Source organism: Salvelinus fontinalis, chromosome 14 (genome assembly GCF_029448725.1).
Source record: "Salvelinus fontinalis isolate EN_2023a chromosome 14, ASM2944872v1, whole genome shotgun sequence".
Taxonomy (NCBI): Eukaryota; Metazoa; Chordata; class Actinopteri; order Salmoniformes; family Salmonidae; genus Salvelinus; species Salvelinus fontinalis.
In genome coordinates, this window is record NC_074678.1 from 36486360 (window position 1) to 36507025 (window position 20666).

Consider the following 20666-nt stretch of genomic DNA (forward strand, 5'->3'; position numbering starts at 1 on the left):
TGCTGTTACAGCGTGTTCTAAATGTGTGTACTATTACAGCATGTTCTAAATGTTACAGCGTGTTCTAAATGTGTGTACTATTACAGAGTGTTCTCAATGGGTGTACTGTTACAAAGTGTTCTAAATGTGTGTACTGTTACAGCGTGTTCTAAATGTGTGTACTATTACAGCGTGTTCTAAATGTGTGTACTGTTACAGCGTGTTCTAAAAGTGTGTACTTTTACAGCGTGTTCTAAATGTGTGTACTGTTACAGCGTGTTCTAAATGTGTGTACTGTTACAGAGTGTTCTAAATGTTACAGAATGTTCTAAATGTGTGTACCGTTACAGCATGTTCTAAATGTTACAGAGTGTTCTCAATGGGTGTACTGTTAGAGTGTTCTAAATGTGTGTAGGGTTACAGCATGTTCTAAATGTGTGTACTGTTACAGCATGTTCTAAATGTGTGTACTGTTAGAGTGTTCTAAATGTGTGTACTGTTACAGCATGTTCTAAATGTGTGTACTGTTACAGCATGTTCTAAATGTGTGTAGTGTTACAGCGTGTTCTAAATGTGTGTACTGTTACAGCGTTTTCTAAATGTGTGTAGGGTTACAGCATGTTCTAAATGTGTGTACTGTTACAGCGTGTTCTAAATGTGTGTACTGTTACAGCGTGTTCTAAATGTGTGTACTGTTAGAGTGTTCTAAATGTGTGTAGGGTTACAGCATGTTCTAAATGTGTGTACTGTTACAGCGTGTTCTAAATGTGTGTACTGTTACAGCGTGTTCTAAATGTGTGTACTGTTAGAGTGTTCTAAATGTGTGTACTGTTACAGCGTGTTCTAAATGTGTGTAGTGTTACAGCGTGTTCTAAATGTGTGTACTGTTAGAGTGTTCTAAATGTGTGTACTGTTACAGCATGTTCTAAATGTGTGTAGGGTTACAGCGTGTTCTAAATGTGTGTACTGTTACAGCATGTTCTAAATGTGTGTACTGTTAGAGTGTTCTAAATGTGTGTACTGTTAGAGTGTTCTAAATGTGTGTAGTGTTACAGCGTGTTCTAAATGTGTGTACTGTTAGAGTGTTCTAAATGTGTGTAGTGTTACAGCGTGTTCTAAATGTGTGTACTGTTACAGCATGTTCTAAATGTTACAGAGTGTTCTAAATGTTACAGAGTGTTCTAAATGTGTGTACTGTTACAGCATGTTCTAAATGTTACAGAGTGTTCTAAATGTGTGTAGTGTTACAGCGTGTTCTAAATGTGTGTAGTGTTACAGCATGTTCTAAATGTTACAGAGTGTTCTAAATGTGTGTAGTGTTACAGAGTGTTCTAAATGTGTGTAGTGTTACAGAGTGTTCTAAATGTTACAGCATGTTCTAAATGTTACAGAATGTTCTAAATGTGTGTACTGTTACAGAGTGTTCTCATTGGGTGTACTGTTAGAGTGTTCTCAATGGGTGTACTGTTAGAGTGTTCTAAATGTGTGTACTGTTACAGCATGTTCTAAATGTGTGTACTGTTACAAAGTGTTCTAAATGTGTGTACTGTTACAAAGTGTTCTAAATGTGTGTACTGTTACAGAGTGTTCTCAATGGGTGTACTGTTAGAGTGTTCTAAATGTGTGTACTGTTACAGTGTGTTCTAAATGTGTGTAGTGTTACAACTAGTTCTAAATGTGTGTACTGTTACAGTGTGTTCTAAATATGTGTACTGTTACAGTGTGTTCTAAATGTGTGTAGTGTTACAACGAGTTCTAAATGTGTGTTCTAAATGTGTGTACTGTTACAGCGTGTTCTAAATGTTACAGCGTGTTCTAAATGAGTGTACTGTTACAATGTGTTCTAAATGAGTGTACTATTACAGCGTGTTCTAAATGAGTGTACTATTACAGCGTGTTCTAAATGGGTGTACTGTTACAGTGTGTTCTAAATGTGTGTACTGTTAAAGCGTGTTCTAAATGTGTGTACTATTACACCGTGTTCTAAATGTGTGTACTATTACACCGTGTTCTAAATGTGTGTACTGTTGCAGCATGCTCTAAATGTGTGTACTATTACACAGTGTTCTAAATGTGTGTACTGTTACAGCGTGTTCTAAATGTGTGTACTGTTACAGCGTGTTCTAAATGTGTGTAGTGTTACAGTGTGTTCTAAATGTGTGTACTGTTACAGCGTGTTCTAAATGTGTGTAGTGTTACAGTGTGTTCTAAATGTGTGTACTGTTACAGCGTGTTCTAAATGTGTGTACTGTTGCAGCATGCTCTAAATGTGTGTACTATTACACAGTGTTCTAAATGTGTGTACTGTTACAGCGTGTTCTAAATGTGTGTAGTGTTACAGAATGTTCTAAATGTGTGTACTATTACACCGTGTTCTAAATGTGTGTACTGTTGCAGCGTGTTCTAAATGTTACAGTGTGTTTTAAATGTGTGTGTACTGTTACAGCGTCTTCTAAATATGTGTGTACTGTGTCTTTCCCAGAGTTCCATGTTGGGGAACGGTCTGGTGTTTCAGAATCTATTGCACATGCAGCTGGCCCAGCAGCAGCTCCTGCATATCAAAGACAAGCACATCAGCAATGTGAGGCATGCCAACACGTGTGTGTGTGTGTGTGTGTGTGTGTGTGTGTGTGTGTGTGTGTGTGTGTGTGTGTGTGTGTGTGTGTGTGTGTGTGTGTGTGTGTGTGTGCGTGCGTGCGTGCGTGCGTGCGTGCGTGCGTGCGTGCGTGCGTGCGTGCGTGCGTGCGTGCGTGCGTGCGTGCGTGCGTGCGTGTGCTCTGTTAGCTCCATCTATCCTGCTGTACATGTATTACTGCTCTCAGTGTATGTGGAGTGGAGACACGCTAAGTTGAGTTGTGAGATCATTATCCATTTCTGCATTAGTCTCACAACCCTTTTCTTAGCCTTTCCTCTACTTCTCTCCTCCCACAATCCATTTCTCTCTTACTCTCTTCACTCTCAATGTATCACCTTTTGCCTCTCCTCTCACTATCATTCATCTCTTATTCACCTCCTTTCTCCTCCCCTCTCCCTCTCTCTTTGTATTTCCTCCCCTCTCCCTCCCTCTCTCTATTTCCTCTCCTCTTCCTCCTCTCTTTCTTCCCCTCCCTAGGTATCTAGTCTGTTGGGTGACCCCTCTCATCTACTCCTACAGAAAGTCCTTGGTCTCAGACCCCCAGCCCCCATGGCCCTGGGACAGGGTCTGCTGGGTGACTCCCCCACTGGTGAGTGCCCTGGGCTCGGTACGCATAGCCCTTTAGCCCCCTTAGCACCACCTAGCCTGGACGTTCGGCCTCTCTCTCTAACTGTTCTTCTCAGACAGACCAACCACATTTGCAATTCAAATCTTCCAAATGAGAATGTCACTATTTATGCAAATGTATTGAAATCTCTGTGGTTGTGATCCATTTATCTATGTTTGCTCGTGTTTGTTTGCTAGCATTGTTTTGTTTGCTGCAGGCCCGTAAGGGCTGAGGCTGCTCTGGGCTATGCAGGTCATTCATCACAGGGATATTAACAGTTGGAATGAATGTAATCTGGGTATTCCAGGATGAAACAGAGAAACAGAGTAGTGTTCCGTGCTGTGCTGCAGTGCTACTGGTAAATAGATAATAACGTATGAGGTGTTCCATTCAGAAATGTCATAACCTGAGTTAATGTAATCTTTACTTTCTCCTGGGTAGTAAAGATAAAATAATGGTATTTTAGTTTTGCAAATATGGCGCTGTATACTGTATTATAAACCGGGTGATTCAAGCCCTGAATGTTGATTGGCTGAAAGACATGGTATGAAAGACCACGGGTATGACAAAAAGTTACTTTTTACTCTTCTAATTACGTTTGTAGTAAAGAACAAGGAGGCTGTCACACTGTTAAAACTCCCAATAGTTCTTTACTAGTAGTATTTATTAGCCCACGCAAACTTTTCTAATTACGTTGGTAACCAGTTTATAACAGCAGTAAGGCACCTCGGGAGTTTGTGGTATATGGCCAATATACCACGGCTAAGTGCTGTATCCAGAACAGCCCTTAGCCATGGTATATTGGCCATATACTACACGTCCTCGGGCCTTATTGCTTAATTAACAGTGCTTGATATTATAGTTAGGATACACCTAATCTCTTTAAAGCCTATAGCTTGAGCACAGCATATATACTATACTGTGTGCACTGCTAGCAGTGTTTATTGGTTTATTGTAGGCTAGCAGTAAGTGAGGGGACCAGTATGTGACTGTAGTTTACTGTAGACTAGCAGTAAGTAGGGGACCAGTCTGTGGCTGTAGTTTACTGTAGGCTAGCAGTAAGTGAGGGGACCAGTCTGACTGTAGTTTACTGTAGGCTAGCAGTAAGTGAGGGGACCAGTCTGTGGCTGTAGTTTACTGTAGACTAGCAGTAGGTGAGGGGACCAGTCTGTGACTGTAGTTTACTGTAGACTAGCAGTAAGTAGGGGACCAGTCTGACTGTAGTTTACTGTAGACTAGCAGTAAGTGAGGGGACCAGTCTGACTGTAGTTTACTGTAGGCTAGCAGTAAGTGAGGGGACCAGTCTGTGGCTGTAGTTTACTGTAGACTAGCAGTAGGTGAGGGGACCAGTCTGTGACTGTAGTTTACTGTAGACTAGCAGTAAGTAGGGGACCAGTCTGTGGCTGTAGTTTACTGTAGACTAGCAGTAAGTAGGGGACCAGTCTGTGGCTGTAGTTTACTGTAGACTAGCAGTAAGTGAGGGGACCAGTCTGTGACTGTAGTTTACTGTAGACTAGCAGTAAGTGAGGGGACCAGTCTGTGACTGTAGTTTATTGTAGCCTAGCAGTAAGTGAGGGGACCAGTCTGACTGTAGTTTACTGTAGGCTAGCAGTAAGTGAGGGGACCAGTCTGTGGCTGTAGTTTACTGTAGACTAGCAGTAGGTGAGGGGACCAGTCTGTGACTGTAGTTTACTGTAGACTAGCAGTAAGTAGGGGACCAGTCTGTGGCTGTAGTTTACTGTAGGCTAGCAGTAAGTGAGGGGACCAGTCTGACTGTAGTTTACTGTAGGCTAGCAGTAAGTGAGGGGACCAGTCTGTGGCTGTAGTTTACTGTAGACTAGCAGTAAGTGAGGGGACCAGTCTGTGGCTGTAGTTTACTGTAGGCTAGCAGTAAGTGAGGGGACCAGTCTGACTGTAGTTTACTGTAGGCTAGCAGTAAGTGAGGGGACCAGTCTGACTGTAGTTTACTGTAGGCTAGCAGTAACTGAGGGGACCAGTCTGTGGCTGTAGTTTACTGTAGACTAGCAGTAAGTGAGGGGACCAGTCTGTGGCTGTAGTTTACTGTAGGCTAGCAGTAAGTGAGGGGACCAGTCTGACTGTAGTTTACTGTAGGCTAGCAGTAAGTGAGGGGACCAGTCTGACTGTAGTTTACTGTAGGCTAGCAGTAAGTGAGGGGACCAGTCTGTGGCTGTAGTTTACTGTAGACTAGCAGTAAGTGAGGGGACCAGTCTGTGGCTGTAGTTTACTGTAGGCTAGCAGTAAGTAGGGGACCAGTCTGACTGTAGTTTACTGTAGACTAGCAGTAAGTGAGGGGACCAGTCTGTGACTGTAGTTTATTGTAGCCTAGCAGTAAGTGAGGGGACCAGTCTGACTGTAGTTTACTGTAGGCTAGCAGTAAGTGAGGGGACCAGTCTGTGGCTGTAGTTTACTGTAGGCTAGCAGTAAGTGAGGGGACCAGTCTGACTGTAGTTTACTGTAGGCTAGCAGTAAGTGAGGGGACCAGTCTGTGGCTGTAGTTTACTTTAGGCTAGCAGTAAGTGAGGGGACCAGTCTGACTGTAGTTTACTGTAGTCTAGCAGTAAGTGAGGGGACCAGTCTGACTGTAGTTTACTGTTGGGGACCAGTCTCTGACTGTAATTTACTGTAGGCTAACAGTAAGTGAGGGGACCAGTCCGTGACTGTAATTTACTGTAGGCTATCAGTAAGTGAGGGGATCAGTCTGTGACTGTAGTTTACTGTAGGCTATCAGTAAGTGAGGGGACCAGTCTGTGACTGTAGTTTACTGTAGGCCAGCAGTAAGTAGGGGACCAGTCTGTGACTGTAGTTTACTGTAGGCTAGCAGTAAGTGAGGGGACCAGTCTGACTGTAGTTTACTGTTGGGGACCAGTCTCTGACTGTAATTTACTGTAGGCTAACAGTAAGTGAGGGGACCAGTCCGTGACTGTAATTTACTGTAGGCTATCAGTAAGTGAGGGGATCAGTCTGTGACTGTAGTTTACTGTAGGCTATCAGTAAGTGAGGGGACCAGTCTGTGACTGTAGTTTACTGTAGGCCAGCAGTAAGTAGGGGACCAGTCTGTGACTGTAGTTTACTGTAGGCTAGCAGTAAGTGAGTGGACCAGTCTGTGACTGTAGTTTACTGTAGACTAGCAGTAAGTAGGGGACCAGTCTGTGACTGTAGTTTACTGTAGGCTAGCAGTAAGTAGTGGACCAGTCTGTGACGGTAGTTTACTGTAGGCTATCAGTAAGTAGGGGACCAGTCTGTGACTGTAGTTTACTTTAGACTAGCAGTAAGTAGGGGACCAGTATGTGACTGTAGTTTACTGTAGACTAGCAGTAAGTCAGGGGACCAGTCTGTGACTGTAGTTTACTGTAGGCTAGCAGTAAGTAGGGGACCAGTCTGTGACTGTAGTTTACTGTAGGCTAGCAGTAAGTAGGGGACCAGTCTGTGACTGTAGTTTACTGTAGGCTAGCAGTAAGTAGGGGACCAGTCTGTGACGGTAGTTTACTGTAGGCTATCAGTAAGTGAGGGGACAAGTCTGTGACTGTAGTTTACTGTAGGCTAGCAGTAAGTGAGGGGACCAGTCTTTGAATGATACTAGGTCTTGTGTCTATCCTCTATCCATTCTCGCCCCCCCCCCCCCCCCCCCCCCCTTTCTCTTTCTCTCTCTCTTGCCTCTCTCTCCCAATCCACAGAGTTGGGTCAGGAGTCCCTGCCAATGTCCAGTCAGGCCTCAGTGTCGGCAGCGGGCATGATGCCCTACCTGCAGGGGCAGGCACACCTGGGAACAGCCGGGGGAGGGGAACAGAACGGGGCCTGCATCTACACCACAGCCTCTGACAGGCAACCAGCCCCTCCTGGGACCGCGGTGAATGCTCAGCCCCAGGGACAGAGCTACTTCCTGGGTCCCCCACCACCCAAAGCTCCAGGGGGCCACCAGCCCGGCCTACACAGCTACAGCAGCACTGAGAGTAGCCCAGCTAGTGGAGTGAGTATAGAGCACAGACACAACACAACAATATAACAGCACAACAACACAAGAGCACAACAATACAACAACACAACATTACAACAGCACAACAAGACAACAACACAACAATCTGACAACACATTGGCACTGACTGAGACACCGGTAGCTCTCTTTCCTGCCAGCCAGCACTAGCTCTCCTGCCCTGCCTTCTGCCTCTCGTTTCCTTGGCTGTTGGTTCCTGTCTCTCTTTCCTTCATCAGTCTGTCTCTACCTATCTACTGTATATGTCTGTTTGTCCGTCCACCTCACCTCCTCCTTTCTCCCCTTCACTCCTTCACTTTGAGGGAGCACTCTAGAGAGAGATGGCCCTAGGGTTCGCTGGTTTTAGACTGTCGTCAGTCAGTCAGTCTGTCTCTGTCTCTCTCTCTCCTCCTCCTCTCTTTTCCTTTCTGTCTCTGTCTGTCCCCCTCTCTCTCTCCTCCTCCTCTCTCTCGCTCCTTTCTGTCTCTGGCGGAGTCGTCTGACAGGTCTGATTTGTTTATGAGTTGGTGTTCTGTGGCCTAGGGCCTTTTCGCCCGATTTAGCCCTCAGAAATTCTGGCTTCTTTCACAGACAGACAGATAGACAGACAGACAGACAGGCAGACAGGCAGACAGGCAGACAGACAGACAGACAGACAGACAGACAGACAGACAGACAGACGCAAAGAAACTGATTCCAGACCCCGAAGGGTCTGTTGCCTCAGTATTGAACTTAAATGCACCCCCCCACACACTCACTCGCTCTCTCTTTATCTGTCTGTCGCTCTCTTTCTCTCTGGCTCTTCGCTTTGTCTGTCTGTCTGTCTGTCTGTCTATCTCTCTGTCTGTCTCTCTCTCTGTCTCTCTGTCTCTCTGCCTCTCTGTCTCTCTGTCTCTCTCTGTGTGATGACATGACCTGTGTTTCATCATTAGTTTTCTCCCACCTCTCCCACTCTGGAGAGCCTCTTACAGAAGCCACAGGGTCACCATAACAGAGCCCACATAACACTATGTGTCCACCATACAACCAGGCACCGACATCTGACCTCCACTGTGGGTGGAGTTTATGGGGAGGATAGAAAGGACCTTAAGTTACATGATAGAATAACAAGCTGAGATACACACAGCTGTATGGGGTGGCTAGGTAGTTATATAGAGGGCTGACTGTGAGGCAAGCTGAGATACACACGGCTGTATGGGGTGGCTAGGTAGTTATATAGAGGGCTGATTGTGAGCTAGGTGAGATACACACAGCTGTATGGGGTGGCTAGGTAGTTATATAGAGGGCTGATTGTGAGCTAGGTGAGATACACACGGCTGTATGGGGTGGCTAGGTAGTTATATAGAGGGCTGATTGTGAGCTAGGTGAGATACACACGGCTGTATGGGGTGGCTAGGTAGTTATATAGAGGGCTGATTGTGAGCTAGGTGAGATACACACGGCTGTATGGGGTGGCTAGGTAGTTATATAGAGGGCTGATTGTGAGCTAGGTGAGATACACACGGCTGTATGGGGTGGCTAGGTAGTTATATAGAGGGCTGATTGTGAGGCAAGCTGAGATAGACACGGCTGTATGGGGTGGCTAGGTAGTTATATAGAGGACTGATTGTGAGCTAGGTGAGATACACACAGCTGTATGGGGTGGCTAGGTAGTTATATAGAGGGCTGATTGTGAGCTAGGTGAGATACACACGGCTGTATGGGGTGGCTAGGTAGTTATATAGAGGGCTGATTGTGAGCTAGGTGAGATACACACAGCTGTATGGGGTGGCTAGGTAGTTATATAGAGGGCTGACTGTGAGGCAAGCTGAGATACACACGGCTGTATGGGGTGGCTAGATAGTTATATAGAGGGCTGATTGTGAGCTAGGTGAGATACACACGGCTGTATGGGGTGGCTAGGTAGTTATATAGAGGGCTGACTGTGAGGCAAGCTGAGATACACACGGCTGTATGGGGTGGCTAGGTAGTTATATAGAGGGCTGATTGTGAGCTAGGTGAGATACACACAGCTGTATGGGGTGGCTAGGTAGTTATATAGAGGGCTGATTGTGAGCTAGGTGAGATACACACGGCTGTATGGGGTGGCTAGGTAGTTATATAGAGGGCTGATTGTGAGCTAGGTGAGATACACACGGCTGTATGGGGTGGCTAGGTAGTTATATAGAGGGCTGACTGTGAGGCAAGCTGAGATACACACGGCTGTATGGGGTGGCTAGGTAGTTATATAGAGGGCTGATTGTGAGCTAGGTGAGATACACACGGCTGTATGGGGTGGCTAGGTAGTTATATAGAGGGCTGACTGTGAGGCAAGCTGAGATACACCCGGCTGTATGGGGTGGCTAGGTAGTTATATAGAGGGCTGACTGTGAGGCAAGCGGAGATACACACGGCTGTATGGGGTGGCTGGGTAGTTATATAGAGGGCTGACTGTGAGGCAAGCTGAGATACACACGGCTGTATGGGGTGGCTAGGTAGTTATATAGAGGGCTGATTGTGAGCTAGGTGAGATACACACGGCTGTATGGGGTGGCTAGGTAGTTATATAGAGGGCTGATTGTGAGGCAAGCTGAGATACACACGGCTGTATGGGGTGGCTAGGTAGTTATATAGAGGGCTGATTGTGAGCTAGGTGAGATACACACGGCTGTATGGGTTGGCTAGGTAGTTATATAGAGGGCTGATTGTGAGCTAGGTGAGATACACACGGCTGTATGGGTTGGCTAGGTAGTTATATAGAGGGCTGATTGTGAGCTAGGTGAGATACACACGGCTGTATGGGTTGGCTAGGTAGTTATATAGAGGGCTGATTGTGAGCTAGGTGAGATACACACGGCTGTATGGGGTGGCTAGGTAGTTATATAGAGGGCTGATTGTGAGGCAAGCTGAGATACACACGGCTGTATGGGGTGGCTAGGTAGTTATATAGAGGGCTGATTGTGAGCTAGGTGAGATAGACACGGCTGTATGGGGTGGCTAGGTAGTTATATAGAGGGCTGATTGTGAGCTAGGTGAGATACACACGGCTGTATGGGGTGGCTAGGTAGTTATATAGAGGGCTGATTGTGAGCTAGGTGAGATACACACGGCTGTATGGGGTGGCTAGGTAGTTATATAGAGGGCTGACTGTGAGCTAGGTGAGATACACACGGCTGTATGGGGTGGCTAGGTAGTTATATAGAGGGCTGATTGTGAGCTAGGTGAGATACACACGGCTGTATGGGGTGGCTAGGTAGTTATATAGAGGGCTGACTGTGAGGCAAGCTGAGATACACACGGCTGTATGGGGTGGCTAGGTAGTTATATAGAGGGCTGATTGTGAGCTAGGTGAGATACACACGGCTGTATGGGGTGGCTGGGTAGTTATATAGAGGGCTGATTGTGAGGCAAGCTGAGATACACACGGCTGTATGGGGTGGCTAGGTAGTTATATAGAGGGCTGATTGTGAGCTAGGTGAGATACACACGGCTGTATGGGGTGGCTAGGTAGTTATATAGAGGGCTAACTGTGAGGCAAGCTGAGATACACATGGCTGTATGGGGTGGCTGGGTAGTTATTTAGAGGGCTGATTGTGAGCTAGGTGAGATACACACGGCTGTATGGGGTGGCTAGGTAGGTATATAGAGGGCTGACTGTGAGCTAGGTAAGATACACACGGCTGTATGGGGTGGCTAGGTAGTTATATAGACGGCTGACTGTGAGGCAAGCTGAGATACACACGGCTGTATGGGGTGGCTAGGTAGTTATATAGAGGGCTGATTGTGAGCTAGGTGAGATACACACGGCTGTATGGGGTGGCTAGGTAGTTATATAGAGGGCTGATTGTGAGCTAGGTGAGATACACACGGCTGTATGGGGTGGCTAGGTAGTTATATAGAGGGCTGATTGTGAGGCAAGCTGAGATACACACGGCTGTATGGGGTGGCTAGGTAGTTATATAGAGGGCTGATTGTGAGGCAAGCTGAGATACACACGGCTGTATGGGGTGGCTAGGTAGTTATATAGAGGGCTGACTGTGAGCTAGGTGAGATACACACGGCTGTATGGGGTGGCTAGGTAGTTATATAGAGGGCTGATTGTGATCTAGGTGAGATACACACGGCTGTATGGGGTGGCTAGGTAGTTATATAGAGGGCTGACTGTGAGCTAGGTGAGATACACACGGCTGTATGGGGTGGCTAGGTAGTTATATAGAGGGCTGATTGTGAGCTAGGTGAGATACACACGGCTGTATGGGGTGGCTAGGTAGTTATATAGAGGGCTGATTGTGAGGCAAGCTGAGATACACACGGCTGTATGGGGTGGCAAGGTAGTTATATAGAGGGCTGATTGTGAGCTAGGTGAGATACACACAGCTGTATGGGGTGGCTAGGTAGTTATATAGAGGGCTGATTGTGAGCTAGGTGAGATACACACAGCTGTATGGGGTGGCTAGGTAGTTATATAGAGGGCTGATTGTGAGGCAAGCTGAGATACACACGGCTGTATGGGGTGGCTAGGTAGTTATATAGAGGGCTGATTGTGAGCTAGGTGAGATACACACGGCTGTATGGGGTGGCTAGGTAGTTATATAGACGGCTGATTGTGAGCTAGGTGAGATACACACGGCTGTATGGGGTGGCTAGGTAGTTATATAGAGGGCTGATTGTGAGGCAAGCTGAGATACACACGGCTGTATGGGGTGGCAAGGTAGTTATATAGAGGGCTGATTGTGAGCTAGGTGAGATACACACAGCTGTATGGGGTGGCTAGGTAGTTATATAGAGGGCTGATTGTGAGCTAGGTGAGATACACACAGCTGTATGGGGTGGCTAGGTAGTTATATAGAGGGCTGATTGTGAGCTAGGTGAGATACACACGGCTTTATGGGGTGGCTAGGTAGTTATATAGAGGGCTGACTGTGAGCTAGATGAGATACACACGGCTGTATGGTGTGGCTAGGTAGTTATATAGAGGGCTGATTGTGAGGCAAGCTGAGATACACACGGCTGTATGGGGTGGCTAGGTAGTTATATAGAGGGCTGATTGTGAGCTAGGTGAGATACACACGGCTGTATGGGGTGGCTAGGTAGTTATATAGAGGGCTGATTGTGAGCTAGGTGAGATACACACGGCTGTATGGGGTGGCTAGGTAGTTATATAGAGGGCTGATTGTGAGCTAGGTGAGATACACACGGCTGTATGGGGTGGCTAGATAGTTATATAGAGGGCTGATTGTGAGCTAGGTGAGATACACCCGGCTGTATGGGGTGGCTAGGTAGTTATATAGAGGGCTGACTGTGAGGCAAGCTGAGATACACACGGCTGTATGGGGTGGCTAGGTAGTTATATAGAGGGCTGATTGTGAGCTAGGTGAGATACACACGGCTGTATGGGGTGGCTAGGTAGTTATATAGAGGGCTGATTGTGAGCTAGGTGAGATACACACGGCTGTATGGGGTGGCTAGGTAGTTATATAGAGGGCTGATTGTGAGGCAAGCTGAGATACACACGGCTGTATGGGGTGGCTAGGTAGTTATATAGAGGGCTGATTGTGAGCTAGGTGAGATACACACGGCTGTATGGGGTGGCTAGGTAGTTATATAGAGGGCTGATTGTGAGCTAGGTGAGATACACACGGCTGTATGGGGTGGCTAGGTAGTTATATAGAGGGCTGATTGTGAGCTAGGTGAGATACACACGGCTGTATGGGGTGGCTGGGTAGTTATATAGAGGGCTGATTGTGAGCTAGGTGAGATACACACGGCTGTATGGGGTGGCTAGGTAGTTATATAGAGGGCTGATTGTGAGGCAAGCTGAGATACACCCGGCTGTATGGGGTGGCTAGGTAGTTATATAGAGGACTGATTGTGAGGCAAGCTGAGATACACCCGGCTGTATGGGGTGGCTAGGTAGTTATATAGAGGGCTAATTGTGAGGCAAGCTGAGATAGACACGGCTGTATGGGGTGGCAAGGTAGTTATATAGAGGGCTGATTGTGAGCTAGGTGAGATACACACGGCTGTATGGGGTGGCTAGGTAGTTATATAGAGGGCTGATTGTGAGCTAGGTGAGATACACACGGCTGTATTGGGTGGCTAGGTAGTTATATAGAGGGCTGATTGTGAGCTAGGTGAGATACACACGGCTGTATGGGGTGGCTAGGTAGTTATATAGAGGGCTGATTGTGAGGCAAGCTGAGATACACACGGCTGTATGGGGTGGCTAGGTAGTTATATAGAGGGCTAACTGTGAGGCAAGCTGAGATACACATGGCTGTATGGGGTGGCTGGGTAGTTATATAGAGGGCTGATTGTGAGCTAGGTGAGATACACACGGCTGTATGGGGTGGCTAGGTAGGTATATAGAGGGCTGACTGTGAGGCAAGCTGAGATACACATGGCTGTATGGGGTGGCTAGGTAGTTATATAGAGGGCTGATTGTGAGCTAGGTGAGATACACACGGCTGTATGGGGTGGCTAGGTAGTTATATAGAGGGCTGATTGTGAGCTAGGTGAGATACACCCGGCTGTATGGGGTGGCTAGGTAGTTATATAGAGGGCTGACTGTGAGGCAAGCTGAGATACACACGGCTGTATGGGGTGGCTAGGTAGTTATATAGAGGGCTGATTGTGAGGCAAGCTGAGATACACCCGGCTGTATGGGGTGGCTAGGTAGTTATATAGAGGGCTAATTGTGAGGCAAGCTGAGATAGACACGGCTGTATGGGGTGGCAAGGTAGTTATATAGAGGGCTGATTGTGAGCTAGGTGAGATACACACGGCTGTATGGGGTGGCTAGGTAGTTATATAGAGGGCTGATTGTGAGCTAGGTGAGATACACACGGCTGTATTGGGTGGCTAGGTAGTTATATAGAGGGCTGATTGTGAGCTAGGTGAGATACACACGGCTGTATGGGGTGGCTAGGTAGTTATATAGAGGGCTGATTGTGAGGCAAGCTGAGATACACACGACTGTATGGGGTGGCTAGGTAGTTATATAGAGGGCTAACTGTGAGGCAAGCTGAGATACACATGGCTGTATGGGGTGGCTGGGTAGTTATATAGAGGGCTGATTGTGAGCTAGGTGAGATACACACGGCTGTATGGGGTGGCTAGGTAGGTATATAGAGGGCTGACTGTGAGGCAAGCTGAGATACACATGGCTGTATGGGGTGGCTAGGTAGTTATATAGAGGGCTGATTGTGAGCTAGGTGAGATACACACGGCTGTATGGGGTGGCTAGGTAGTTATATAGAGGGCTGATTGTGAGCTAGGTGAGATACACCCGGCTGTATGGGGTGGCTAGGTAGTTATATAGAGGGCTGACTGTGAGGCAAGCTGAGATACACACGGCTGTATGGGGTGGCTAGGTAGTTATATAGAGGGCTGATTGTGAGCTAGGTGAGATACACACGGCTGTATGGGGTGGCTAGGTAGTTATATAGAGGGCTGATTGTGAGCTAGGTGAGATACACACGGCTGTATGGGGTGGCTAGGTAGTTATATAGAGGGCTGATTGTGAGGCAAGCTGAGATACACACGGCTGTATGGGGTGGCTAGGTAGTTATATAGAGGGCTGATTGTGAGCTAGGTGAGATACACACGGCTGTATGGGGTGGCTAGGTAGTTATATAGAGGGCTGATTGTGAGGCAAGCTGAGATACACCCGGCTGTATGGGGTGGCTAGGTAGTTATATAGAGGACTGATTGTGAGGCAAGCTGAGATACACCCGGCTGTATGGGGTGGCTAGGTAGTTATATAGAGGGCTAATTGTGAGGCAAGCTGAGATAGACACGGCTGTATGGGGTGGCAAGGTAGTTATATAGAGGGCTGATTGTGAGCTAGGTGAGATACACACGGCTGTATGGGGTGGCTAGGTAGTTATATAGATGGCTGATTGTGAGCTAGGTGAGATACACACGGCTGTATTGGGTGGCTAGGTAGTTATATAGAGGGCTGATTGTGAGCTAGGTGAGATACACACGGCTGTATGGGGTGGCTAGGTAGTTATATAGAGGGCTGATTGTGAGGCAAGCTGAGATACACACGACTGTATGGGGTGGCTAGGTAGTTATATAGAGGGCTAACTGTGAGGCAAGCTGAGATACACATGGCTGTATGGGGTGGCTGGGTAGTTATATAGAGGGCTGATTGTGAGCTAGGTGAGATACACACGGCTGTATGGGGTGGCTAGGTAGTTATATAGAGGGCTGATTGTGAGCTAGGTGAGATACACACGGCTGTATGGGGTGGCTAGGTAGTTATATAGAGGGCTGATTGTGAGCTAGGTGGCAACACAGTCTGAAAGGGTCTACAGCATTTTGACTTGAACATCTACAGCTGTTGAATGCATTAATGCTCCGTTAGTATGATGGGTTGTTCTGATTTGGGTAATTACTTAGGTAACAGTGTGGTAAAGTCCAATGTTATCCATCTCTGTCTTTCTCCAGGCTCCCAGCAGTCAGTTCTCTCTCCTGGGTGACCCCCCTAAAGAGATGAAGCTACCCTCCAATCCATACCTGAATCTAGCTAGTGTGCTACCTGGCATGGTGCTGCAAGGTAAAGCACACACACACACAGATACATTCATTGTTATGAGCCAGTATAAAGGACATGTCGCTCGTTTTAACATGTTTCTTATAACTTGTTGGGGCTTGTTATTAAAAAATGACTCACATTAACTATTACAGATGATGTCCTCTTTTTCTATGGCTGTGTGTACTTGACTGTATTCTCTGTGTGGTTGTTTGGTTGTTTGCGTTTTACAGCCCCGGCAGCCTGTAAAACGCAGACAGGGCAGCCTCTAGTTGGGGTGTACAGCAGTGCTATGCCCCCTGTCTCCCAACCCTCCACTTCCCAAACTCCAGCACCCTACAGCACTGATACCTCTGCAGACTACAGTCACTACAGCCAGGCATACTCACAGGTAACATACACACACACACATGCACAGGCATGCACACACAGACACGCGTGTTTACGCAGGGGTGAGCACACACCCAAACTGTTCAGCTCTGCACAGTAAGTCATTCTGTCTTCCGTGCTTCCTCATGGAGACAGGTTGTTTTTGCAATTACTCACAATTCTGTAATGTTTTAGAAAGATGGAGAAAGAGAGAGAGAGGGGGGGGTGTTGTGGTAGACAGGGTAGTGAAAAGAGAGAGGGGGGGTGTTGCGGTAGACAGGGTAGTGAAAAGAGAGAGAGGGGGGGGGTGTTGCGGTAGACAGGGTAGTGAAAAGAGAGAGAGAGGGGGGGGTGTTGCGGTAGACAGGGTAGTGAAAAGAGAGAGGGGGGGGGGTGTTGTGGTAGACAGTGTAGTGAAAAGAGAGAGAGTGGGGTGTGTTGCGGTAGACAGGGTAGTGAAAAGAGAGAGAGGGGGGGGGGTGTTGCGGTAGACAGGGTAGTGAAAAGAGAGAGAGGGGGTGTGTTGTGGTAGACAGGGTAGTGAAAAGGGAGAGAGGGGGTGTGTGTTGTGGTAGACAGGGTAGTGAAAAGAGAGAGAGGGGGTGTGTGTTGCGGTAGACAGGGTAGTGAATAGAGAGAGAGGGGGGTGTGTGTTGCGGTAGACAGGGTAGTAAAAAGAGAGAGAGGGGGGGGTGTGTTGTGGTAGACAGGGTAGTGAAAAGAGAGAGAGGGGGGGTGTTGCGGTAGACAGGGTAGTGAAAAGAGAGTTAGGGGGGGTGTTGTGGTAGACAGTGTAGTGAAAAGAGAGAGAGAGGGGGGTGTGTTGCGGTAGACAGGGTAGTAAAAAGAGAGAGAGAGGGGGGGGGGGTTGCGGTAGACAGGGTAGTGAAAAGAGAGAGAGGGGGGGGTGTTGCGGTAGACAGGGTAGTGAAAAGAGAGAGTGGGGTGTGTTGTGGTAGACAGGCTAGTGAAAAGAGAGAGAGGGGGGGTGTTGTGGTAGACAGGGTAGTGAAAAGAGAGAGAGGAGGTGTGTTGCGGTAGACATGGTAGTGAAAAGAGAGAGAGGGGGTGTGTTGCGGTAGACATGGTAGTGAAAAGAGAGAGAGGGGGGAGGGGGTGTGTTGCGGTAGACAGGGTAGTGAAAAGAGAGAGAGAGGGGGGTGTGTTGCGGTAGACAGGGTAGTGAAAAGAGAGAGAGAGAGGGGTGTGTTGTGGTAGACATGGTAGTGAAAAGAGAGAGAGAGGGGGGTGTGTTGTGGTAGACATGGTAGTGAAAAGAGAGAGAGAGGGGGGTGTGTTGCGGTAGACAGGGTAGTGAAAAGAGAGAGAGAGGGGGGGTGTGTTGCGGTAGACATGGTAGTGAAAAGAGAGAGAGAGGGGGTGTGTTGCGGTAGACAGGGTAGTGAAAAGAGAGAGAGAGGGGGGGTGTGTTGCGGTAGACATGGTAGTGAAAAGAGAGAGAGAGGGGGGGGTGTTGCGGTAGACATGGTAGTGAAAAGAGAGAGAGGGGGTGTGTTGCGGTAGACAGGGTAGTGAAAAGAGAGAGAGGGGGGTGTGTTGCGGTAGACAGGGTAGTGAAAAGAGAGAGAGAGGGGGGGTGTTGCGGTAGACATGGTAGTGAAAAGAGAGAGAGAGGGGGGTGTGTTGCAGTAGACATGGTAGTTAAAAAAGAGAGAGAGAGGGGGGTGTTGCAGTAGACAGGGTAGTGAAAAGAGAGAGAGAGGGGGGGTGTTGCGGTAGACAGGGTAGTGAAAAGAGAGAGAGAGGGGGGGTGTGTTGTGGTAGACAGGGTAGTGAAAAGAGAGAGAGAGGGGGGGTGTGTTGCGGTAGACAGGGTAGTGAAAAGAGAGAGAGAGGGGGGGGTGTTGCGGTAGACAGGGTAGTGAAAAGAGAGAGAGGGGGGGGTGTTGTGGTAGACATGGTAGTGAAAAGAGAGAGAGGGGGGGGTGTGTTGCGGTAGACAGGGTAGTGAAAAGAGAGAGAGAGGGGGGGTGTTGTGGTAGACAGGGTAGTGAAAAGAGAGAGGGGGGTTGGTTGCGGTAGACATGGTAGTGAAAAGAGAGAGAGAGGGGGGGCTGTTGCGGTAGACAGGGTAGTGAAAAGAGAGAGAGAGAGGGATGTGTTGCGGTAGACAGGGTAGTGAAAAGAGAGAGAGAGGGGGTGTGTTGCGGTAGACAGGGTAGTGAAAAGAGAGAGAGGGGGGGTGTGTTGTGGTAGACATGGTAGTGAAAAGAGAGAGAGAGAGGGATGTGTTGCGGTAGACAGGGTAGTGAAAAGAGAGAGGGGGGTGTGTTGCGGTAGACAGGGTAGTGAAAAGAGAGAGAGAGGGGGGGCTGTTGCGGTAGACAGGGTAGTGAAAAGAGAGAGAGAGGGGGGTGTGTTGCGGTAGACAGGCTAGTGAAAAGAGAGAGAGAGGGGGGTGTGTTGTGGTAGACAGGCTAGTGAAAAGAGAGAGAGGGGGGGGTGTTGTGGTAGACAGGGTAGTGAAAAGAGAGAGAGGGGTGTGTTGTGGTAGACAGGGTAGTGAATAGAGAGAGAGAGGGGGGCGTGTGTTGCGGTAGACAGGGTAGTAAAAAGAGAGAGAGAGGGGGGGTGTGTTGTGGTAGACAGGGTAGTGAAAAGAGAGAGAGGGGGGGTGTTGCGGTAGACAGGGTAGTGAAAAGAGAGAGAGGGGGGGTGTTGCGGTAGACAGGGTAGTGAAAAGAGAGAGGGGGGGGGTGTTGTGGTAGACAGGGTAGTGAAAAGAGAGAGAGAGGGGGGTGTGTTGCGGTAGACAGGGTAGTGAAAAGAGAGAGAGGGGGGGGGCTGTTGCGGTAGACAGGGTAGTGAAAAGAGAGAGAGAGGGGGGGGTGTTGTGGTAGACAGGGTAGTGAAAAGAGAGAGAGGGGGGGGGCTGTTGCGGTAGACAGGGTAGTGAAAAGAAAGAGAGAGTGGGGTGTGTTGCGGTAGACAGGGTAGTGAAAAGAGAGAGAGGGGGGTGTGTTGCGGTAGACAGGGTAGTGAAAAGAGAGAGAGAGGGGGGGTGTTGCGGTAGACATGGTAGTGAAAAGAGAGAGGGGGGGGTGTTGCGGTAGACATGGTAGTGAAAAGAGAGAGAGGGGGGGGTGTTGCGGTAGACATGGTAGTGAAAAGAGAGAGGGGGTGTGTTGCGGTAGACAGGGTAGTGAAAAGAGAGAGGGGGGGGTGTTGCGGTAGACATGGTAGTGAAGAGAGAGAGAGAGGGGGGGGTGTTGCGGTAGACAGGGTAGTGAAAAGAGAGAGGGGGGGGTGTTGCGGTAGACATGGTAGTGAAAAGAGAGAGAGGGGGGGGTGTTGCGGTAGACATGGTAGTGAAAAGAGAGAGGGGGGGGTGTTGCGGTAGACATGGTAGTGAAAAGAGAGAGAGGGGGGGGTGTTGCGGTAGACATGGTAGTGAAAAGAGAGAGAGAGGGGGGGGTGTTGCGGTAGACAGGGTAGTGAAAAGAGAGAGAGAGGGGGGGTGTTGCGGTAGACAGGGTAGTGAAAAGAGAGAGAGGGGGTGTGTTGCGGTAGACAGGGTAGTGAAAAGAGAGAGAGGGGGGGTGTGTTGCGGTAGACAGGGTAGTGAAAAGAGAGAGAGAGGGGGGGTGTTGCGGTAGACATGGTAGTGAAAAGAGAGAGAGGGGGGGGTGTTGCGGTAGACATGGTAGTGAAAAGAGAGAGAGAGGGGGGGGTGTTGCGGTAGACAGGGTAGTGAAAAGAGAGAGAGAGGGGGGGTGTGTTGCGGTAGACATGGTAGTGAAAAGAGAGAGAGAGGGGGGGTGTTGTGGTAGACAGGGTAGTGAAAAGAGAGAGAGAGGGGGGGTGTGTTGCGGTAGACAGGGTAGTGAAAAGAGAGAGAGGGGGGGTGTTGTGGTAGACAGGGTAGTGAAAAGAGAGAGAGAGGGAGGGTGTGTTGCGGTAGACAGGGTAGTGAAAAGAGAGAGAGAGGGGGTGTGTTGCGGTAGACAGGGTAGTGAAAAGAGAGAGAGGGGGGGTGTGTTGTGGTAGACATGGAAGTGAAAAGAGAGAGAGAGAGAGGGATGTGTTGCGGTAGACAGGGTAGTGAAAAGAGAGAGAGGGGGGTTGGTTGCGGTAGACAGGGTAGTGAAAAGAGAGAGAGAGGGGGTGTGTTGCGGTAGACAGGGTAGTGAAAAGAGAGAGAGGGGGGTTGGTTGCGGTAGACAGGGTAGTGAAAAGAGAGAGAGAGGGGGGGCTGTTGCGGTAGACAGGGTAGTGAAAAGAGAGAGAGAGGGGGGGTGTTGCGGTAGACAGGGTAGTGAAAAGAGAGAGAGGGGGTGTGTTGCGGTAGACAGGGTAGTGAAAAGAGAGAGAGGGGGGGTGTGTTGCGGTAGACAGGGTAGTGAAAAGAGAGAGAGAGGGGGGGTGTTGCGGTAGACATGGTAGTGAAAAGAGAGAGAGGGGGGGGTGTTGCGGTAGACATGGTAGTGAAAAGAGAGAGAGAGGGGGGGGTGTTGCGGTAGACAGGGTAGTGAAAAGAGAGAGAGAGGGGGGGTGTGTTGCGGTAGACATGGTAGTGAAAAGAGAGAGAGAGGGCGGGTGTGTTGTG

General features: G+C 48.6%; 1 protein-coding gene across 3 annotated transcripts in view; it reads left to right on the forward strand.

The window, feature by feature from the left end:
* Positions 1-20666, forward strand: part of raver2 (ribonucleoprotein, PTB-binding 2) — a 297302-nt gene that overhangs the window by 186642 nt on the left and 89994 nt on the right. For all 3 annotated transcript variants that reach the window (XM_055861584.1, XM_055861585.1, XM_055861583.1), the window contains exons 7-11: positions 2462-2560; positions 3092-3203; positions 6917-7209; positions 15646-15754; positions 15964-16121. In XM_055861584.1, the coding sequence (XP_055717559.1) occupies positions 2462-2560; positions 3092-3203; positions 6917-7209; positions 15646-15754; positions 15964-16121 (771 nt within the window). The remainder of the gene's footprint in view (positions 1-2461; positions 2561-3091; positions 3204-6916; positions 7210-15645; positions 15755-15963; positions 16122-20666) is intronic.